The sequence below is a fragment of the Hordeum vulgare genome, chromosome 1H (genome assembly GCF_904849725.1).
Source record: "Hordeum vulgare subsp. vulgare chromosome 1H, MorexV3_pseudomolecules_assembly, whole genome shotgun sequence".
In the NCBI taxonomy this organism is placed as follows: Eukaryota; Viridiplantae; Streptophyta; class Magnoliopsida; order Poales; family Poaceae; genus Hordeum; species Hordeum vulgare.
In genome coordinates, this window is record NC_058518.1 from 26,231,384 (window position 1) to 26,253,776 (window position 22,393).

Here is a 22,393-nt window from a genome sequence, read left to right on the forward strand (position 1 = left end):
CTAAGTTTGTCATTTTTGATGCTAATTACCTCATTTAAGAGAATTTCAACCATTATACCTTATTTAATAGAAGTGTTGCCACAAATTACCCTTTTCTATTTTTGTAAGTGTTCTGATCTATGGCCCCGATTAATAGGTTCATGTGGTGTGCCACGTCGTTGGTTTTTTCATGGAGTTCTTTTTCTCATGTGAACCGGTCCGCGCCGCTATGCCGGCCTGACCGGACCGCCCCATGTGAATCACACACACCGGTTGCTGAATGGATGCCATGGTGGTGGCATGTGTTGAAGGGAGATGACGGCAGACAGTGTTGAAGGGTGGCGACGACGGTGTGCATGCGCGTTCCAGCCCCGCCCAGCACGGAGAGCAAGTTCAGGTATTTCTTTCTTCCTCTGAATTGTTTCTCCTTGCAACTCCATGTAGACACATCACGGGCCTACTGCAGGTGTCCTTTGCCTTGTGAGGAATTCTCGCTTGATGCAGGGTAGGGTGCAGTTAGCTCCTCTAATGGTAGTGATCGCTGGTTTGACACTTTGATGTGTCATCCAGAAGCAACTGCCAGGAACAAAAATGAGCAGCAAGCATGAAGCAGGAGTTATGCCCTGTGAAGGAGTCCATCTTGATGCAGAAGGAAAATGAGCTTGCTCTTTTTGTTGTGGTGCTTCCGTTTGCAGTTGCTGTTGCCGTTCCGACGTACTTCAACAACAAGTGCATGACTGAATGTATCTACATCTAGTTGATTTGTGTCTTTTTAGTCTGTTGGTGATGGAGTGTACGTGATTGTATGTAAAGTAGTGAACTGGTAATGATGTATTGACCTACTGATGCGAGTATGTAAGAAATTTGAACGAATTTCAATGTGATGGAAGAAATTCAAACTAGTACTATTGCTTGTTTATTTCTCTCTTGATTAAACCGTGCATATAAGAGCTTCGGGAATTGTGAGCTTCCTCACTATTTTGTACTTTGTGACAACAATGTTTGTGAGTCACATCGAATAGTCCGGTCAGGCGCATCGGCGCGGACTGATTCACATGAGGAAAAAAATACTCCAAGAAAAACCGACGACGTGGCACCCCACACGGACCTGGTAATCGGAGCCATAGTTTGAGAACACTCACAAAAATAGAAAAGGGTAATTTGTGGCAACACTTCTATTGAATGAGCTATATTAATAAATGAAATTCTCTTAAATGAGGTAATTAGCGTCAGAAATGTTAAATTTAGGGGTAAAATCTGGAATTCACTTTTACTATGGGGATTGATTGCTCAGGACAAAGGCAATGTCAGATTGACAACCGGATTTGTGTTTACCCCATGTGCATCTATTAAGTACTAGAACTTCAAACTTGTGAAATTTTAAAACACGTTGATAGATTGCATGCGTCACCTCTGCTCACCATAGTACCTGAGCTGTAGGTGGCCACATCGATGCGACTGCAGTTGTCTCACAATCAATCACTACCGCCGTCGCCGTGAAGCCATAATCGCCCATTGTCTAGGGCTTGCTGCCACGAAAATTGTTTGTTTTTATAGTGCCATGGAAATAAAGTTCGTAATACACACAAGGTGGAGTTGAAGACGCTTGCCCTTAACCGGGCTCCACATCACAATCTAGTGTGGCAAAGAAAAACTTGTGAAGGGATTCCAGATCACCTAAGCCGGCTCATAATGTGAGATTAAGGGAGAAAAGCATTCTGTCTAATTAGGTTTGATCATCTATAGCCGGACTTCTCAAATTGACCGAACGGACACACATGAACATTGACCGGATAGGAGAAAGAAGAAGAGAAGGAAAAAAATTAACCCAACCAGAACCTTCAAAACCTTGTTAAGAGCACCGCTAGCAAACCCCGTAAAAAGGGCCAAACCCGGATAATTCCGGTGAGTATACGGGTTCGGCCCGTCTTGCTAGCCAGAACAGATCCCGTATTGTGCATTCGGCCCGTAATTTTTTTACCGTGGCCCGAGAAAAGAAACCCCCAATCGCTATATATGCCGTTTCACCGCTCGGATACGGGTCAAACCCTATCCTCCGCCGCCGCAACTCTGCCGCGATTCATCTCCCACTCCGCCCTAATTTCTCGTCGCCGGTGAGCCAAAAAAAAAAACCATAACGGGCCATCCCGACCATAGATGGCCACGAAAATGGAGGGGATGACGCCGAGCGTTGCCGCCGCCGCGCCTCCGACGCCGCACGCAAGCGGGGATCGCAGAAGTGGCTGAAGTACGGCCACCGACTGCCGCGAGCTTGAGGAGTACGAGCGCGAGCTCATGACCCGACGCCGCGGCTCTTCCGGCTCCTCTGCCGCTGGGAGTTCGTCTGCGGGCGCCTTGTCCTCGCGGACTATCACTCTGGTCAAGAGAAGGTCGGAGGAGCTCGGGCCGCTTGCCGTCATGCCCGAGGACAATGTCGTCCTGCCGCGTGGAGGGGTCATCGGCCCCTAGGACTACCTCCCCCAGGAAAGGAGGATCACCTCATGCATGCCATCGTGGAGCACTCGGCGAGGGAGGCGGAGGAGGTCGCCGCGCGCAATCTCCGCGAGATCAAGATCGATCAGATCTTCGTTGAGCAAGGCATCACAACATCGCACGCGAGCGCGTCCAAGGAGGCGGACCTGCGCGTCATGACGGCCGAGGAGGCCAAGCAGGTCTAGATTGACCTCGACACTGACTCCAACAAGGACTGAGCTCCTACGGCTCCTCGGCCGCGTCGTCGCCGCTGCACCCATCATTTTTGGTAGTCTAGGCTCAGGTACGCTGCACGGCCCGCAGTCCCCCCTACCTAGTAGTATGAAGAACTGATGTAGTTTGCTGATGAAGAATGATGTAGTTTGATGAAGAACCATGATGTAGTTTCATGCATGCCTTTGCAAGTTTCACCAGTGAACGGTTTTTTTTCTTTCAAATTTTACAGTTTCATATACAGGTCTGATCTTTGATGCGTGAATTCGCCCCTCAAAATTGATCCGCAGCAAACTGTAAACTCATTTTGCGGGTCGCTCTTTTACGAGGTCTGTTTTTTTTTTAAGAAAAGGAGGATATACCCCCGGCCTCTGCATCTAGACGATGCATATAGCCATTTTATTAATTATCCACAGAGACCATACAAAGTAATACATTAGTCAGCCTGAAGCCACCATCTAGACAACACATGTTGCTACTCCTATTCCTTGATGAAGGTGTGCTGAATATCCGGGCCAAATACCAAACAGATATCGCACCAAATCCTAACATCTATAGTCTGATGCTCCAGCCCAGCCACCACTGAGACTGGATCCCAAACTGGTCCGGCGCAGAGGCCGCCTCCACCATCTACCACCGTACCCTCTCCAGAGCTAGAACAAACGCATCATCCTTGCGAGGTCTGCCGTCGACGCCATCACGGTGCCAGACAGCGCCACCATCCTGCACGTGTCTGCCTACAGGTGCCTGCCGACGAACCACCGCAGCGCCATGTCGCCGGACTACACCGTATGGCTCACGGTAGACCAAACACTGCTCCTCCTCTTGTCCCGTCCACATAGCTGCATGTAGGGACAAATAGGGAATCATAACTTACGTGCCTGAACATTGACCAGTGCATCCGAGGACGATCGAGGAGACGAATTTGCCTAGTCTGAGAAGTTTTTTTTAGAAAAGGAGGCATCGCCCCGGCCTCTGCATCGAGCGATGCATACAACCTTTTATTTATATAAAGTAAACTAGTCCGCCAAGAATACAACAATCCGCGAACAACAAAAATAAAGAGATACAAAGCGCCCAATGCGCCCCAACCAGCGACGGAAGTATAGGACGATGACTAGCCACCTATCCTTTTAGCCTGCTGCCATCCAAACCGGTTGAAGATACCCTGTGCTACCATCTCCCAGCGGACACACCCAGTAACCATAAGCTCCCTGGTTTCCGCATGAGTGAGTAATGACCACGTGCGGATCAGTGCGGTAGCCCTGAAAATAACCTACAAAAAATTAATAGATATACATCTGTTAAACACTAAATCATTCCTGCAGTTCCAAATCACCCACATTAATGCACAGGCTCCCACCCGGACAATTTTTGCCAAATGACCACTAACTCCCTCCACCGACGTCCCAAACAACGTGTTGACAGTAGTGGGGGGATTGATATTAAAAGCAATGTGTATAGAGCGCCATAGAATTTTAGCCATCGGGCATTGAAAAAAGAGGTGCTTGATATTTTCCTCATTGTCACAAAAGTTGCATCGCTGGTTGCCTTTCTAGTTACGTTTAGCCAAGTTGTCCTTTGTTAAAATAACTCCTTTGTGGAGAAACCACATGAAGATCTTTATTCTCAACGGAACACGGACCTCCCAAATATGTTTTGATCTTGGAATGTACCCCGAATCTATAAGATGTAAGTACATAGACTTTACCGAAAAGGCACCATTCTTAGTCAGCTTCCAATGAATGGTGTCTGGTCTATCCGACAATTGGATTGCCATTAACCTTCTAACTAAGTGAAGCAAGCTTGTCCATCTTTCCCTGATCAAGGATCTACGGAACTGAATATTTAGAGGCGCGTGACTCAAAATTGTCGCAACAGACGCTTGTCTGCGTTGGACAATATTGTATAACTGTGGATATTCCAGTGCTAGGGGCAAATCCCCTAACCACGTATCCTCCCAGAATCTAGTTGATTCACCATTAGCAATGACAAACCTAGTCTGGTTGAAAAATGCAGTTTTACACCTCATCAATCCTTTCTAGAATGGAGAATCATTCGGTTTAACTGTCACCTATGCTAAGGTCTTATGTTGCTAGTACTTATTCCTTAGAATTTGCACCCACATGCCTTCGGTTTCTACCGAAATTTTAAACAACCACTTACTTAAGAGGCATCTGTTTTTAACCTCTAAATTCTCCACCCCTAAACCCCCTTGATCCCTTGGTCTGCAAATGATGTCCCATTTAGTAAGCCTATACTTTCTTTTCACTGTATCACTCTGCCAGAAAAAACGTGACCGATAGAAATCTAACCTTTTCCTTACCCCTACTGGTAACTCGAAAAAGGACAGGAGGAACATCGACATACTGGTTAATACTGAATTAACAAGTACTAATCATCCTCCACAAGATAAAAGCTTGCCTTTCCAGCAACTGAGCTTCTTTTCAAATCGTTCTTCGATACATTTCCACTCCTTGTTTGTTAGTTTCCGGTGGTGAATAGGTACTCCCAAATAGATAAATGGAAATTTCCCACTCTCACAACCAAACAATTGGTTATAAGTGATCTGTTCAGCTTTTGCTTTTCCAAAGCAGAATATTTCACTTTTGTTGAAGTTAATCTTTAACCCAGACAACTGTTCAAATAAGCATAAAATGAGTTTCATATTTCGGGCCTTATCTAAATCATGCTCCATAAAGATAATGGTATCATCGGCATACTGTAGAATTGAGACGCCCCCATCCACAAGATGCGGTACAAGTCCTCCTACTAGATCTCTGTCACTAGCCCTCCTAATCATTAAGGCCAACATGTCCGCAACAATGTTGAAAAGAATCGGCGACATATGATCCCCTTGTCGCAGACCCTTCAGTGTCTGGAAAAAATGACCCACGTCATCATTAACTTTGATACCAACACTGCCTTTTTTAATGAAACAGTCTACATGCTTCCGTCATAGCTGATCAAACCCCTTCATACGTAAGGTTTGTTGCAAAAGGGACCATTTAACTTTATCGTACGCCTTTTCAAAATCTACCTTAAAGATTACCCCATCTAGTTTCTTCGAGTGAATTTCATGTAACGTCTCATGCAGGACGACCACCCCTTCCAGGATATTCCGTCCAGGCATGAACGCTGTCTGCGTCGACTGGACCACCGAGTGAGCGACCTGAGCTAACCGATTAGTACCCACCTTTGTGAATATCTTGAAGCTAACATTAAGCGGACAAATGGGGCGAAATTGTTCAATACGTGTCGCCCCCTCTTTCTTTGGTAACAACGTAATGGTACCAAAATTCAAATGAAAGAGTTTTAGTCGCCCGCAAAACAGGTCGTGAAACAATGGCATTAGGTCATCCTTGATGATAGGCCAGCATTTCTTATAGAACTCAGCCGGAAAGCCATCCGGTCCAGGAGCCTTGCTATTTTTCATTTGTCCAATTGCCTCAAGCACCTCTTTCTCCGTGAAAGGAGCGGATAGTATCTCATTATCGGCATCTCCGAGTTGAGGAATATCTGCTACCATTTTCTCATCCATAGTGATAGAACTGTTAGCCGACGCTCCGAAGAGCTGTCTATAATACGTTGAGATGTACAATTTTAAGTTTTCATGACCAACTATTGTACCCTCGTCCTGTTCTAGCTGCATAATCCTCTTCTTCCTATGCTTGCCATTCTCTATCAAATGGAAAAACTTCAGATTATTATCCCCATGGACAATCGTACGTACTTTAGCTCGAAGAGCCCATTTCATTTCCTCCTCTCGAAGGAGTACATGAACTCTCTGTTCAGCTTCATCCTTGGATGCCCTTTCATTTGCATCTAACAAACCAGACTCAGCTTTTCGATCTAGATCGTCAATAAACTTTAGGAGTCTATCCTGCTCCTCTTTATAAATCCCAAATTGATTTTTGGCCCACCCCCGGAGGAACTGTCGAAGATGTCTAATCTTGTTTTGCCATCTTTCAACATTAGACATCCCTCCACACTCGACATTCCATTCCCGAGCTATCATATCCATGAATCCCTCTCTCAGGACCAACTGGATTCGAATGAGAAACTGTTTTTATTACCCAAGTGGATTGCATCCCCGGAATACAGAAGTAATGGTGTATGATCCGAAAGAGCCCGATTAAGTGCACAAACAGACACTAACGGGAACTTCTGTTCCCACTCAGTACTAGTGAGCACCCTATCTAGCTTTTTGAACGTCTGTGCTTGTAAGGAATTAGCCCAGGTGTACTTTCTACCTGAAAGTTCAATCTCCCTGAGGTCCAGACTTTCAATAATATTGTTGAACATAAATGGCCATCTGCCATCAAACTTATCATTGTTTTTTTCGTCAGAGCGTCTAATGATGTTAAAATCACCCCCAACCAATAGAGGTAACTTGTCATCACAAATTCGGACCAAATCGGCCAGAAAATCCGGTTTCAGCTCTGACTGGGCAGCACCATACACCTCTGCTATTCCAAAAGATCCCTCTCATCTATCATCATAAAAAAAATTGCAGTCTTAAACCTAGCACTCCTACGCACGGCCGAAACCGGATACACCTTCCGCTTCCATGGGCGTTTAGGCTTTTCACTGCCAAGCGCCTGGTCCATATAACCCGGCTGGCAAATTTCCTCTTTGTTGGGTTGCAAATTGTGGTCACCCTCATCGAAGAGGTGTTCGTCACTCTCCTCTGTACCCTCTTCTGGAGCAAGATTCTCACATAGAGAATTCAACTCCCCTAAAGCAGAAATTTCAGAATTATTCAAAGGTTTAGTAGCTGCCAAACTCCTAACTATGTCCAAGGCCCTATCTACTTCTAAATCAAGCAGACCATTAATCGATTTCGCAACCTCTTTACTCGTGCTCCCCAGCGAGACCCCAACCGAAGTAGCATTATCGATAATTTCTTGAGGTGAAAAATGTAAAATAGAATGGGCCTTGTTAATAGATATACCTGTGAATGCTTCAACATCTCTCATCTTTGCCACGCGCATAGCCCGTCCCATCTGCAAGTCATCCACGTCAGGCTGCTCCTGAATCCTCTGACTAGATCTCGTTCCTGACATCATCGGATTAGCGATACCTCCATACGCTATGACCTGGTCCGCAGAAAAGATCTCAGTGCTGCCTACTTCATTTGCAACCTGAACACCATGCTGATTCATAGTATCCTCCAGCGCCTGAGATCCGACACTAGCCGATTCCTGCACCACCGGCCAGCTCGTACGCTGTGCTGGTGCAACATGCACCTGTGACCTCTGGACGCCATGCAGTCCCTCCGGCTCACGCATTCCAGCGCCATGCAGCCCCTTCGGCTCACGCACTCCAGCAGCAATCGGCACATGCACCACCGGTGTTCTCTGCACTAAGCCTGAAGGTACATCATGTTCCTGTGTGTCCTACGCATCTCAGAAACCCCCTGCATCTCCCAACTCCTGGACCACCGACCCGCATGCATGCCCTGCTTGTGCATGTACTAACTTAGCTGGCTGGTCAACAAAGCTAACATTCCCGAGCAGTTTACTCCCATGCTGCATCTTCCTATTAGTCATCAGCTGTATCTGTGGCTGTGGCACAGCCACAAGCAGAACCCCCTCCTCGTGGTCAGTATCCAACCGACCGAGGTTGTGATGTTCCTCCTGGGACTTAGCGCTTGCCAAGTAGGACGACAGCGAGACCGCCGGCAGCTTGCCCTCATTTGCTGCAGCCAGTACTTCCGTCCTGGGCATTTTCCCTATTGCCTTGGCTTGACTGTTTGCAACCCTCTTCGCCGGTGACAACCTTGGCCCGCCAATCTTTGCTGGCGCCGACATCGGCTCAAAGTAGCCGAACTTAAGTTGGGATGTCGGAGGTAGTGAAGGCGACACTCCTCCTGCTACCTTGTTCACCCGACTTTCGGGCGCTTTCTGCTTAGACAAGTTAAAAGAATCATCCTTCTCTCCGGACTCCCTAGATCCCGCATCATCATCTTTATCCGTCATGTCAACATCACCATTAGTGACCGAGTCCTTAAAGAGATCCGGACTCTTTATCTCCAAAAGCAAAGTGTATCTCGCTCCCGAAAAGGTCCACATAACCTCATCCGGAACCAGCTGAATATCTATGACGTTAACTAGCATTCTCGCCACGCCTTTAGCTCTAGTATAGACCATATCCACCTTCTCCGTCTTACCGATGAGTGACCCCAAGCTCCAAGTAATCAAATAATCATTAAGTGCCTTAGATGGAACTCCAGAAAAACGTACCCATATCTGAGGTAGAGGGACCCCTTTAGGCTCCTCGGTCTTCCATGCATCAAACTCCAGTACACAACTCGTACTTGGAACTCTACACATACCAAATTTGAACAAGCGTGCAGATCCTCCTTGGTAGGAAAAACTACTTTGAATACATTGTCAGCAATCAACACTGGTTCCCACCTAAAAGTTGTTGAAACAAGCTCCCGAAGCTGTTGCACAATCTGTTCAGTAGTCATATTCCCTCTCACCACAGTCACAGTCCCAACATAAGCCGTGTCTGCCATGTGAGCCGTAGTCGCCTCTGTTGGAGACTCAAAAAACATGAGATCTTGGCAGCACACTCCGTAAATATTAACCACCGGCATTGGTCCAACAGTCAGAGGGCATTTAGCTGTACCGTGCTTTGGCTTAAGACAAATATCGCACAAATCAGCCTTGCACTCAGAGACGAAGTGCCCCGTCTCACTACAACGATAACAAATCATCTTCTCTTTTTTACGCGCCCACTTTGTCGGACGCTCTCCCCCATCAGTCTTACCAACAAGCTCAATCTTATCTGCCATAGGTTTATCAGCCGTCATCCCTTGATCATCCCCCTTCTCCTTGGTTACGTCCAAGGTATTAGCTTTTGGGGTCGAAACAGCCGGTGGAAGAGGTGGCTTCGACCGCCTCCCTCCTCCTCTACCAGCCCAATTGGGACGATACGAACCCCTGTTTGGGTAAGTAGGTCCCGACACCCCCTGCACAAAGTTGCCCAGAGGGCTGGAGAAGCCACGCCCGCCGCCTCCGTTGCCTTGCCAAGCATGACCGCGTCCTCCACCCACCGAAGATGAACCCCTGTGATGGCCCTCTCCATAAGCATCCACCCCATCATCTCCCCATCTACCTCGAGGCTGCAGTCTCTGCGCATCTGACTTGGCCGCCGGTTGCACATCAGACCCAACCAAGGGCGAGGCCTTGTCATTCTGCACCATGCGAGAGCTCTGTCCCACCGGCTTTCCCGTCTGCTGCAGAGGCTTTGAAGCTTGTCCCCTCCCCGCCATGGTGCCTATCGAGGGCACAGCAGGAGGTGGAACTCGCGCAACCCTCCCAAACCCTAGCCGAGGAAACCCTGGCCTCGACCTGATTATGTTTCTCAGCGGCGGCGTGGCAGTCTGCGTATCGATCTGGGAATCAGCGACGGTGGTTTGCACAAAAGAAAATCCCTGAGCGGCTGCCGTTTGGGCCTCATACCCAAACACTTGCAGGCCCAGATCATCAGCGCACCCTTCCGGCCCACAAGTAGCACGGTCATCGTTCAAAACAAATCTTGCCTGACGCCCCAAAGAAGCAGGTGCAGTCAGCGCTGGTTGCTGGATCCAGTGCTCTCACTGTCCGCAATTTCCGCCTGTTCTTCGTCTTGGCCAGCTGCCAATCCGGAGCAAAAAAATCCGCAAAATTATTCGGCTAAGGAATCAACTTGGGCAACGAACCAATCCATGGTCGAATCCCCGCCTTCGGCCTGGATGTTTTCCTCGATGGGCGCAGGTCCAGATCATGGCAACGATGAACAGGCGAACATCACCCATCCGCCATTGCACCGATCGTCGGCCTAGCGGCAAACCCTTCTACTCGAACCTGGACATCGCCACTGTCCTCTTCATCGTCGACAACATCATCCTCGTCTCCCTGGTCAGCTAAAACCCAGAAACGCCCGCCACATCAAGCAGGACTAGCAGTAAGATCACATACCTGAGTAATCTCCTTGTCATCACGAGTCGCCTCCCACGTATTTCCAACCACCACTTGAACTCCATCTATCTCCAACTTGTCCCCTAACTTAGGCACCTGAATTCCCTGCAAATAAGTTCATGCCAAAATGTCATTATCCTCATCACGAACCGTGATCCATCGCGAGAATAAGGGAAGAACTATTGATCCGAAGCGCTGCAGGCGAGTAGCGGAAGTTGTGTCTTCGAAGGCCGCCGCCCAAGTCCGGTGCGCCGACAAGCCATCATCAGCAACGACCAGATCTAAATCTGCAGCCCTCCTGGCAGATCGGCTTTGGCCTTCGTGGTTGCAGTCGCCGTCAACCAGGATCTCAGGCCTTGTCGGCCCCCTAATCGGCCCCCGGATCACCCTCGAAATCGCCCCTCCCGTCGCCTCAGACATTAGAGACCCCTCCTAGTCTGAGAAGTGTCTCAAAACTGATAATTTAGGGGTTGAAACATATTTATGTCGGTATATGACAAACATTCCTCACGCAAGAGCTAGGAGTGTCAGTTGGACGCGTCCGTGACGTCAAAGAAGGTGAAAAATAAACTAATCAATTTTACTTTCAAAATCGAGCCAACACAAAATGCGAACCTTCGGACGCGTCCATCACTTACATCCATATCGAGATCCTTGTCTAATGGCATTGCTGGCCCATGGCCAACGGTCATCATGGCCCATTGAACATGAGTGTTCATCTGTGCTTCGAAACACTAACTGTATGATGTCTGAATAATTGCACTATAAGTGAATACATGAGCGCACAGTATGATACATGCCACCTTGCCTAGAGTTGTCGATCACGATGCACAACTGACGATGGAGATAACAAGCTACCTGTAGTCCGAGCACCAAACTGCATTTTCATATGTTTCTATGTATCTTTAGTTGAAGAAAGAAAGCAAGCCAGAACCAAAATTGAAGGAAGATGCAGTTAAGAAAGAATTTTCTCCTAGAGCGGTGCTACCTTTCTTACATGTGTTATAAGCTGTTTTTAAAATGGTCTTTAGCAGTTAAGAAAGTGGAGTCCTTTAATATCGTGTTTAAGCCTTTAGGTGATGCAAGTGGCTGAATCGCAAGTTCCATCTGGTGAGACAAGAGAACCGGTACAAGTACGAACGTGACTTGTTCAAATCATGCATATACAAATTAGAAGACACGATGGGCTCGATTAGTTGGCCGTCACACACAGGCCGGCTCGGAACACGCTTTAGACTTGGGAGCTAGTGAAGACCATTTCCTTCATACCCACAATTCCACATGCATGCACCCCAACAGAACAAACACAGAAGTTCTCTCTTCCATTCCCTATATATGCTTGTCTCCTCCAGCCCTTCGAAGCATATCACAAGAGCCAGTTTGCACAACTCACTGTCTACTCGACCAAACACACTTGATTTAGTAAGGATTAACGCTGGGCCTCCTAATGGCCTCAAAGTTCATCCTCCTTGCCCTCTTGGCCTTGTCATTTTCCCGTACTCTTGCCTCCGACCCAGGCCAGCTTCAGGATTTCTGCGTCGCTGACAGAACATCCCAAGGTATGTGTATGTAATCACATACTCATACGTGCAGTGCAATGTTCGTGTTATTTGTTAGTGTCAATCTACAGTTGTTAATTAATTGTTCAAATCTGTGTATGCATGTGCAGTTTTTGTCAATGGATTTGCATGCAAAGACCCAAAGACCGCTGTGGTAGAAGATTTCTTCTTCTCTGGCCTTCACATGACCGGGAACACGAGCAACAAGCAAGGATCTGCCGTGACAGCAGTTAATGTGGCGCAAATTGCTGGGTTGAACACTTTGGGCATCTCACTCGCTCGTATCGATTTTGCACCCTATGGTCAAAACCCACCCCACATCCACCCACGCGCATCGGAGATCTTGACAGTGCTAGAAGGCTCACTCTATGTTGGTTTTGTCACCTCGAACCCCGAGAACAGGTTGTTCTCAAAAGTTCTGAACAAAGGGGACGTGTTTGTGTTTCCGCAGGGGCTGATTCACTTTCAGTTCAACACTGGAGACAAAGAAGCGATAGCCATTGCCGCACTCAGCAGCAAGAACCCTGGAGTGATCACCATAGCCAATGCGGTGTTTGGATCAAAGTCATCTATCTCAAATGATATCCTTGCCAAAGCCTTCCATGTGGACAAGAGAATTGTAGATCATATCCAAGCTCAATTCTAGACATTTATATTAGGTGATGTTCTTATCTGATTAATTTATTTTTCATTAAAGATTATGTGCGGGTGTTTCTTTATACTATAATTCAATGGAATTATTATTTTCTTTATCATCTTCTTTTGTAAACATGAAATATCAAATGGGTCGTTGCTTGACCCAATTGCAACCTAGTAAGTTTCGTCATAGTTGCGTGTTTCTTTGTTTTATTCAAATAACTTTGTAAGCGGAAAACCAATGATCATGTGTTCTACAAAGTCAATCAATCTTTTTTTAAAGGAGAGTATATTAATATCAAGTAGATACCAATTACATCCGGACTCTGCACCAATAAAATGCATAAAAACATCGAGGATGCAAAAAAGAAGACCCTGCCACGGTGATCAATCACCCGCAATAGCAGCACTCTAACCACCACCAAAGTCAACACCCGCACTAGAAAGAAGGTTCTCCAAAAGCAACAACTTCAGAAAGGAAACAATGCACAAACGTTGTCATTGTCCGATCAAAGATCATAGGTTTTCACCTTGAAGAAAGACCGTGTTTCCAAAAGAATGCCATCAACAAGGCTACTGCGAGGTATAACCAATAAAGGTCAGACCTTGGGTTCTCACCCTGAAAATCACAACTCAGTACTCAAAGGAGCACCACCGACAAAAAAGTCCTCCAATGTTGCCGCCTCCACTTGTGGAGGCTACTACTACAAGTCACGTACCACCAGGCTTATAGTAACTCTCGTGCCCGATCTGGACGGGAACTTATCCTGCAAGCCAAGTCTGTTCAACTTCGAGTGAAGCAAAGTCTTCGTCGCATGCAAGACCCCGCGTTCACCACTTGTAGGTCCTCCAATCATGCCATGGCAGTCTCCGCATATGTTGATCCCTTGAAAATCTTGATGCATACATGTCCCAAGGTGTCAACGAAAATAGAGCTTCGTGATACCTTGGTGAAGGTGGTTATGTCGCGGGTGCACACACGACCGACCCCTATCAAACTAAGGTGTCCAAAGAGCGCCATATACGCCAGTCCTTGTTTACCTTCGAAGGAGAAGTCCAGAACTCGCTGATGACGAGATCAAAGAGGACCGATCAAGGGGTAGAACGATGATTTCACGCAAGGACCACTAGACCCACCCACTCGCCTATTATTTTACGAGACATGAGATCCCAAGATCAACCATGTCTCGATGCACAACCTCTGGTGGAAGGAGGAGACCGTCGTCATCGTGTCCGAAGGCGCCGCACTAGTAGAAAACATGCCTTTGGACCGAAGAATTAGTCCTGGTTGGCTTTTGGACCGGGACTAGTGCAGCCACTAGTCCCGGTTTATGAGGAACCTCTAGTCCCAGTTGGTGTTACCAACCGGGACTAAAGGGGTGGTGGCAGGCTGGTGTCAGGCTTGGACCCCTGGGAGCCCCTTTAGTCTCGATTTGTAACACCAACCGGGACTAGAGATCACGGTTTGTAGCACCAACCGGGACTAAATGTATCCCTATATATAGATGCTTCTTCCATCCCAAGCTCATCCGCCCCATTCTCTGTTTTCTCTTCCCCTTTTCGAGCTCATCCCTCCATTTTACCAAAATTTGTCAAGATTTGAGGCACCCCATCTATTCAAGTGATCACAAAGGTTAGCAACTTTGTCCTTTCATCTCTCATTGGTAGATTAGCTCGTTCAATGCTCTATAAGTAAAGTGATTTGTGGGTTCTAGTTTGGGAGTAATTATGTGGGAGTTTATTTCATTTATATGCAATTTGAGCTCAAATTAACTTCTAAGTTTGGATCTCTGTAGGTGTGGTTTACTTAGTGCCTCCCCGTCCCCGTCCTAACCACCGTCGATCGCCCGCACCGTCTCATTGCCGACACCACCTTGGTGATCGTATTGTTCTTACTCTTTTTATACAAGAAAAATCTTATTTGTATGATTTAGATAGTTTTCTTACTTGTATGATTGTTCGTTATACATAGTTCCATGGTCTTGATATCCGTCCCCATCGGCCCTCGTCCCGATTTATGATTCCGATGTGGTATATTCACTTTTATAACTATTTGTTGCATTTCTCGTTTATGACAATTATGCCCATCAAGTTGACATAGATACTTTTATCTAGGAGGTATGTGAACCACAAATTGCAATCCACCCTCTTGTCAAGAAGTTAAATTTAGTTGAAAATGAAAACGAGTATTTGGAAGAAAAATTGAAAAGAATTGAAGAAGAGAAGATGAAATTGGAGTTGTATGTCACCGATGTCCTCGATGATCAGAAGATTAAGATGGATGCAATGCGCTTGAAGATTAGAAAGATTAGAAAATATGTCGTGAATAAAGAGGCTTGGTATCACTATGCTATTGGATCAATTGTTACCCTAGTTGCCATCTTGCTCAGGTGTGTATGAACTTTACGTATGAACTTGTAATAATTTGGTCTTTTCGGTCTTGTGTAATGAAGATGAATTGGCAATGGATGTACGATGACCGACGCTCTCCCTAGTCATTGATGGCGTGCAGAGCTTTCTGCATGTGGCTGAGGCAAACTAGCTCGATGGTTTTATATGTTGTCCATCAGATGTCTGTAAGAATGATAGCACTTACTCTAAGTCAAGAGTCATTCACGTCCACCTGTTTACGTCCGGTTTCATGCCCGGCTATAACTGTTGGACCAAGCACGGAGAAAGAGGGGTTCTAAAGGAAGAGAATGAAGAAGAAGAGGATGATGATAGCTATCCCATGTTCCCTGAATACGATTGTACTACAATGGGGGAACACGCTGAAGAAGAGGCACCAAATGAGCATGTTGATGATCTTGGACGGGCCATTGCTGATGCAAAGAGAAACTACGCAAGTGAAAAGGAGAAATTGATGTTGCAGCACATGTTAGAGGGTCACAAGAAATTGTTGTACCCAAATTGCGAAGATGACAAGAAGAAACTGGGTACCACACTAGAATTGCTACAATGAAAGGCAGGGAATGGTGTATCTGACAAGGGATTTGAAAAGTTGCTGAAAATGTTAAAGAAGATGCTTCCAAAGGACAACGAATTGCCCAAGAGTACGTACGAAGCAATGATGGCTATCTGCCCTCTAGGATTAGAGGTGCAGAAGATACATCCATGCCCTAATGACTGCATCCGCTACCGCGGTGAGGAGTATTATAATTTGAATGCATGCCCGGTATGCGGTGCGTTGCGCTATAAGATCGGTCGCGATGACCCTAGTGACGATGTTGAGGGCCAGTGCCCCAGGAAGAGGATTCCTACCCAGGTGATGTGGTATGATCCTATAATACCACGGTTGAAACATTTGTTCCAAAACAAAGAGCATGCCAAGTTGATGCGATGGCACAAAGAAGACCGTAAGAAAGATGGTTAGTTGAGAGTACCCGCTGATGGGTCACAGTGGAGGAAAATCGAGAGAAAGTGGGGGGACTTTGCAGATGGCGCAAGAAACGTATGGTTTGGTTTAATTCTAGATGACATTAATCCTTTTGGGGAGCAGAGCAGCAAGAATAGGACCTGGCCTGTGACTCTATGCATCTATGACCTTCCTCCTTGGTTGTGCATGCAGCAGAAGTATATTATGATGGCAGTGCTCATCCAAGGCCCCAAGCAACCGGCAACGACATTGATGTGTACCTAAGGCCATTAGTTGAAGAACTTTTACAATTGTAGGATAAAAAGGTATACGTGTGTGGGATGAGAACAAACAACAGGAATTTGACCTATGAGCGTTACTATTTGTAACCATCAATGATTGGCCTGCTCTTAGTAACATTTCAGGACAGAAAAACAAGGGATACCAATGCATGCACACCTGTTTAGATGATACCGAAAGTATATATTTGGATAAATGTAAGAAGAATGTCTACGTGGGACATCGTCAATTTCTTCCGATCAAACATCTCTTAAGAAAAGAAGGCAAGTATTTCAAAGGTGAGGCGGATCACCGAAAGAAGCCCGACCATCATACTCATGATCATATACTTCATATGGTCAAGGATTTAAAAGTAATCTTTGCAAAGGGTCCCGATGGACAATCTGTTCTGAATGATGCTAACGGACACGCAACCATGTGGAAGAAGAAATCTATATTTTAGGACCTACCTTATTGGACACACCTAGAGGTCCACTCTGCAATTGACGTGATGCACAAGACGAAGAATGTTTGCGTGAACCTGCTAGACTTGTTGGGCGTGTATGGAAAGACAAAAGATACACCAGGGGAATGGGAGGACCAGCAATGTATGCACAAAAAAGACGGCATGCATCCAAAGCAGTATGAAGGTCCTGTCAACTACACTCTTACCAAAGAAGAGAAGCAAATCTTCATTGAATGCCTACTCAGTATGAAGGTCCCGTGTGCCTACTCGTCGAATACAAAGGGAATAATAAATATGATAGAGAAAAAAAATTCTAGAACCTAAAGTCTCATGAATGCCACGTGATTATGACGCAATTACTCCCGGTTGCATTGAGGGGGCTTCTACCGGAAAACGTCCAATCAGCCATTGTGAAGCTATGTGCATTGCTCAATGCAGTCTCTTAGAAGGTAATTGATCCATCCTACCAAGGTTACAGAATGATTTGGTGCAATGTCTTTTCAGTTTTGAGTTGGTGTTCCCACCATCCTTCTTTGATATCATGACAGACGCCTTAGTTCACCTAGTCGAAGAGATGGCCATTCTGGGCCCTGTATTTCTGCACAATATGTTCCCCTTCGAGAGGTTCGTGGGAGTCTTAAATAAATATGTTCATAACCGTGCTAGGCCACAAGGAAGCATTCGTTCTGTTTGCCTTGTTTTCACTCGATTTTGTCCTTTTCTTCTTTTTCTCATTTTTCTGAAAATAATTATTATTTTCAAGTTGTGGGTTTTAAAACAATTATGAAACAACTAAACTATATTTTTTGGATGCGCGAACATTTTATAAAAGTATATGCTTTAAAAAAGTGAATGAGAAAAGAGATTATCCACACGTTATCTTTCTATATGAACATTTTCAAAATATACACCTTTTTACCATCTGTCAAAATAATGAAAGACAGAATTGTTTTCCCAAGGTATGATGCTCGGGTGTAGCCCGGGAACCCATCCTTTTAAACATTTGCACTGAAATTGCACTCCCTCTATCCAAAACTAAGTGTCGATGGTTTAGTATACAATTTTACTAAAGTAACGACACTTATTTTGGAACGGGGCAATAGTATGCGAGAATAATCATATAATTGTGCATTTTTTATATATTTTATAGTATTTGTGTGTTGATCTTTACACTCACCCAACATCCCAATTATACGCAAAAAATGACTAATAAAGAAAAATATCAAGAGCAAAACACATAAGAAATAAAAAACAGGGGAAAAACAAAGGGAGAAAGGGGATGGCCATCGGCCCGGCTTCAGCTAACGTGTCAAGGAATTTACCCGCCTCAATTGGTGGTTAGTCAAGAGAATCAACACAAAACAAGTACTCCCTTCGTTCCTTAATATTGGTGTATAGTTTTTGGCACGAAAATTAAAGAACACACATGGAGGAAAAATTTCACAAGTTTTGGTTGAGATTACACGTGACTAATTGACATCAGAAAGTAGAGGAGCTTCCCATATATAAGGAAATGTAATCAAATCCCTATAACAAATATCCAAATGAGTGGTGCAACTCAATACACCTTATATTTTGGTTTTTTTCTCAAAAATCTATGCACCTTATATCAAGGAACGGAGGGAGTACAAAGTCCAAGAAGCACAAACCTTAATGCCGAAATAAAGGGCAAATAGCCGACTCATCTAAAATTGATTTTTACGTGACTTACATCTATAATGACTAATAAAGGAAATAAGTACTCTTGGTCTGTTGTGCTATTTTGCAAGAAAAATCCCAAATGTTTTGATAATTAGCCGCACTCCAGTTTTTAGTCAGATTTTTTAATTTATAGAAAAACCCCTTACTGCTTCTGGCAGTTAACCCACAACCCACTTTTAAGACAGGTTTTCACTTTTGCGAAAATCCCTTGATATTTGGGTTAATCAACCCGCAGTACATATCAAATGATTTTTTTAAATACCAAACCTTTTAAACCACCACTCCAAATTTAACATGTTATATATAAAATTTAATTAGAAAAATGTGTAAAATATGAATATAATGTCATTTTACATGTTAACATTTTAAAAATATGATGTAGGGTGCAAACTTGATCAATAGTGAATCATCTGTCTTTCTTTTGTATTGATGTCGGTCTCAATTGGAATGAACACCACAGCAAAACCAGGATAGGAAAGAAAAGAAATTATGGATAGTCGCACATGCACACCTTATCAACATGAAAAAATAGACTTATCATCTTATATCGAGAGAGACGCCTTAGGATAGACAACACCCAAATGCGTCGTCATTGTGTGAGCATTGAGGCCATGATTAGCGAGGATGAGAAATATGATAAGTGACAATTCAGATGGGATGTCACGTGTTGAAATAAATTGCGTGGACCTATTAGGCTCTTGAGCCATGTCAAACCGGGACTAAAGTCCTCTGACTATATATAGCACAGCCCCCCTCTCCCCTCTTCCTTGCATTTTTCTTGGATGGAGGATTGTGGGTGGGTGCAGTTGGAATTATGCCCTAGAGGCAATAATAAATATAGTTATTATTATAATTCCTGTATCAAGATAATAGTTTATTATCCATGCTATAACTGTATTGAATGAAGACTCATTTACATGTGTGGATACATAGACAAAACACTGTCCCTAGCAAGCCTCTAGTTGGCTAGCCAGTTGATCAAAGATAGTCAGTGTCTTCTGATTATAAACAAGGTGTTGTTGCTTGATAACTGGATCACGTCATTAGGAGAATCACGTGATGGACTAGACCCAAACTAATAGACGTAGCATGTTGATCGTGTCATTTTGTTGCTACTGTTTTCTGCGTGTCAAGTATTTGTTCCTATGACCATGAGATCATATAACTCACTGACACCGGAGGAATACTTTGTGTGTATCAAACGTCGCAACGTAACTGGGTGACTATAAAGATGCTCTACAGGTATCTCCGAAGGTGTTAGTTGAGTTAGTATGGATCAAGACTGGGATTTGTCACTCCGTGTGACGGAGAGGTATCTCAGGGCCCACTCGGTAATACAACATCACACACAAGCCTTGCAAGCAATGTGACTTAGTTTAAGTTGCGGGATCTTGTATGACGGAACGAGTAAAGAGACTTGCCGGTAAACGAGATTGAAATAGGTATGCGGATACTGACGATCGAATCTCGGGCAAGTAACATACCGAAGGACAAAGGGAATGACATACGGGATTATATGAATCCTTGGCACTGAGGTTCAAACGATAAGATCTTCGTAGAATATGTAGGATCCAATATGGGCATCCAGGTCCCGCTATTGGATATTGACCGAGGAGTCTCTCGGGTCATGTCTACATAGTTCTCCAACCCGCAGGGTCTGCACACTTAAGGTTCGACGTTGTTTTATGCGTATTTGAGTTATATGGTTGGTTACCGAATGTTGTTCGGAGACCCGGATGAGATCACGGATGTCACGAGGGTTTCCGGAATGGTCCGGAAACGAATATTGATATATAGGATGACCTCATTTGATTACCGGAAGGTTTTCGGAGTTACCGGAAATGTACCGGGAATGACGAATGGGTTCCGGGAGTTCACCGGGGGGGGGGGGGGGGCAACCCACCCCGGGGAAGCCCATAGGCCTTGAGGGTGGTGCACCAGCCCTTAGTGGCCTGGTGGGGCAGCCCAAAAGGGCCCTATGCGCCTAGGAAAGAAAATCAAAGAGAAAGAAAAAAAAGGAGGAGGTGGGAAGGGAAGGAAGGACTCCCACCCACCAAACCAAGTCCAACTCGGTTTGGGGGGGGGAGCCTTCCCCCTTGGACTCGGCCGACCCCCTTGGGGCTCCTTGAGCCCCAAGTCAAGGTCCCCTCCCTCCCACCTATATATACGAAGGTTTTACGGCTGATTTGAGACGACTTTTCCACGGCAGCCCGACCACATACCTCCACGGTTTTTCCTCTAGATCGCGTTTCTGCGGAGCTCAGGCGGAGCCCTGCTGAGACAAGGTCATCACCAACCTCCGGAGCGCCGTCACGCTGCCGGAGAACTCTTCTACCTCTCCGTCTCTGTTGCTGGATCAAGAAGGCCGAGATCATCGTCGAGCTGTACGTGTGCTGAACGCGGAGGTGCCATCCGTTCGGTACTAGATCGTGGGACTGATCGCGGGATTGTTCGCGGGGCAGATCGAGGGACGTGAGGACGTTCCACTACATCAACCGCGTTCACTAACGCTTCAGCTGTACGGTCTACAAGGGTACGTAGATCACTCATCCCCTCTCGTAGATGGACATCACCATGATAGGTCTTCGTGCGCGTAGGAAAATTTTTGTTTCCCATGCGACATTCCCCAACAGTGGCATCATGAGCTTGGTTCATGTGTAGATGTCTTCTCGAGTAGAACACAAAAGTTTTTGTGGGAGGTGATGCGTGTTTTGCTGCCCTCCTTAGTCTTTTCTTGATTCCGAGGTATTGTTGGATTGAAGCGGCTTGGACCGACATTACTCGTACGTTTACGAGAGACTGGTTTCATCGCTACGAGTAACCCAGTTGCTCAAAGATAACTGGCAAGTGTCGGTTTCTCCAACTTTAGTTGAATCGGATTTGACCGAGGAGGTCCTTGGATGAGGTTAAATAGCAACTCATATATCTCCGTTGTGGTGTTTGCGTAAGTAAGATGCGATCCTACTAGATACCCATGGTCACCACGTAAAACATGTAACAACAAAATTAGAGGACGTCTAACTTCTTTTTGCAGGGTATGCTTGTGATGTGATATGGCCAACGATGTGATGTGATATATTGGATGTATGAGATGATCATGTTGTAATAGAAAATATCGACTTGCACGTCGATGGTACGGCAACCGGCAGGAGCCATAGGGTTGTCTTTATACTAACGTTTGTGCTTGCAGATGCGTTTACTATTTTGCTAGGATGTAGCTTTAGTAGTAATAGCATGAGTAGCACGACAACCCCGATGGCAACACGTTGATGGAGATCATGGTGTGGCGCCGGTGACAAGAAGATCGTGCCGGTGCTTTGGTGATGGAGATCAAGAAGCACGTGATGATGGCCATATCATGTCACTTATGAATTGCATGTGATGTTAATCCTTTTATGCACCTTATTTTGCTTAGAACGACGGTAGCATTATGAGGTGATCTCTCACTAAAATTTCAAGACGAAATTGTATTCTCCCCGACTGTGCACCGTTGCTACAGTTCATCGTTTCGAGACACCACGTGATGATCGGGTGTGATAGACTCAACGTTCACATACAACGGGTGCAAAACAGTTGCGCACGCGGAACACTCGGGTTAAGCTTGACGAGCCTAGCATGTGCAGACATGGCCTCGGAACACATGAGACCGAAAGGTCGATCATGAATCATATAGATGATATGATTAGCATAGGGATGCTTACCACTAAAACTATACTCAACTCACGTGATGATCGGACTTGAG

The 22,393-nt window shown here is 45.5% G+C and overlaps 1 protein-coding gene across 1 annotated transcript; it reads left to right on the forward strand.

Annotated features, from left to right (window-relative positions):
• The first annotated feature begins 12,102 nt into the window (after positions 1-12,102).
• LOC123405541 (putative germin-like protein 2-1) lies at positions 12,103-12,917 on the forward strand. Its single transcript, XM_045099197.1, has 2 exons — positions 12,103-12,214; positions 12,325-12,917. Exons 1-2 carry the CDS (start codon positions 12,103-12,105, stop codon positions 12,858-12,860), a joined length of 648 nt encoding a protein of 215 aa, XP_044955132.1. The 3' UTR covers positions 12,861-12,917.
• Positions 12,918-22,393: the final 9,476 nt, after the last annotated feature.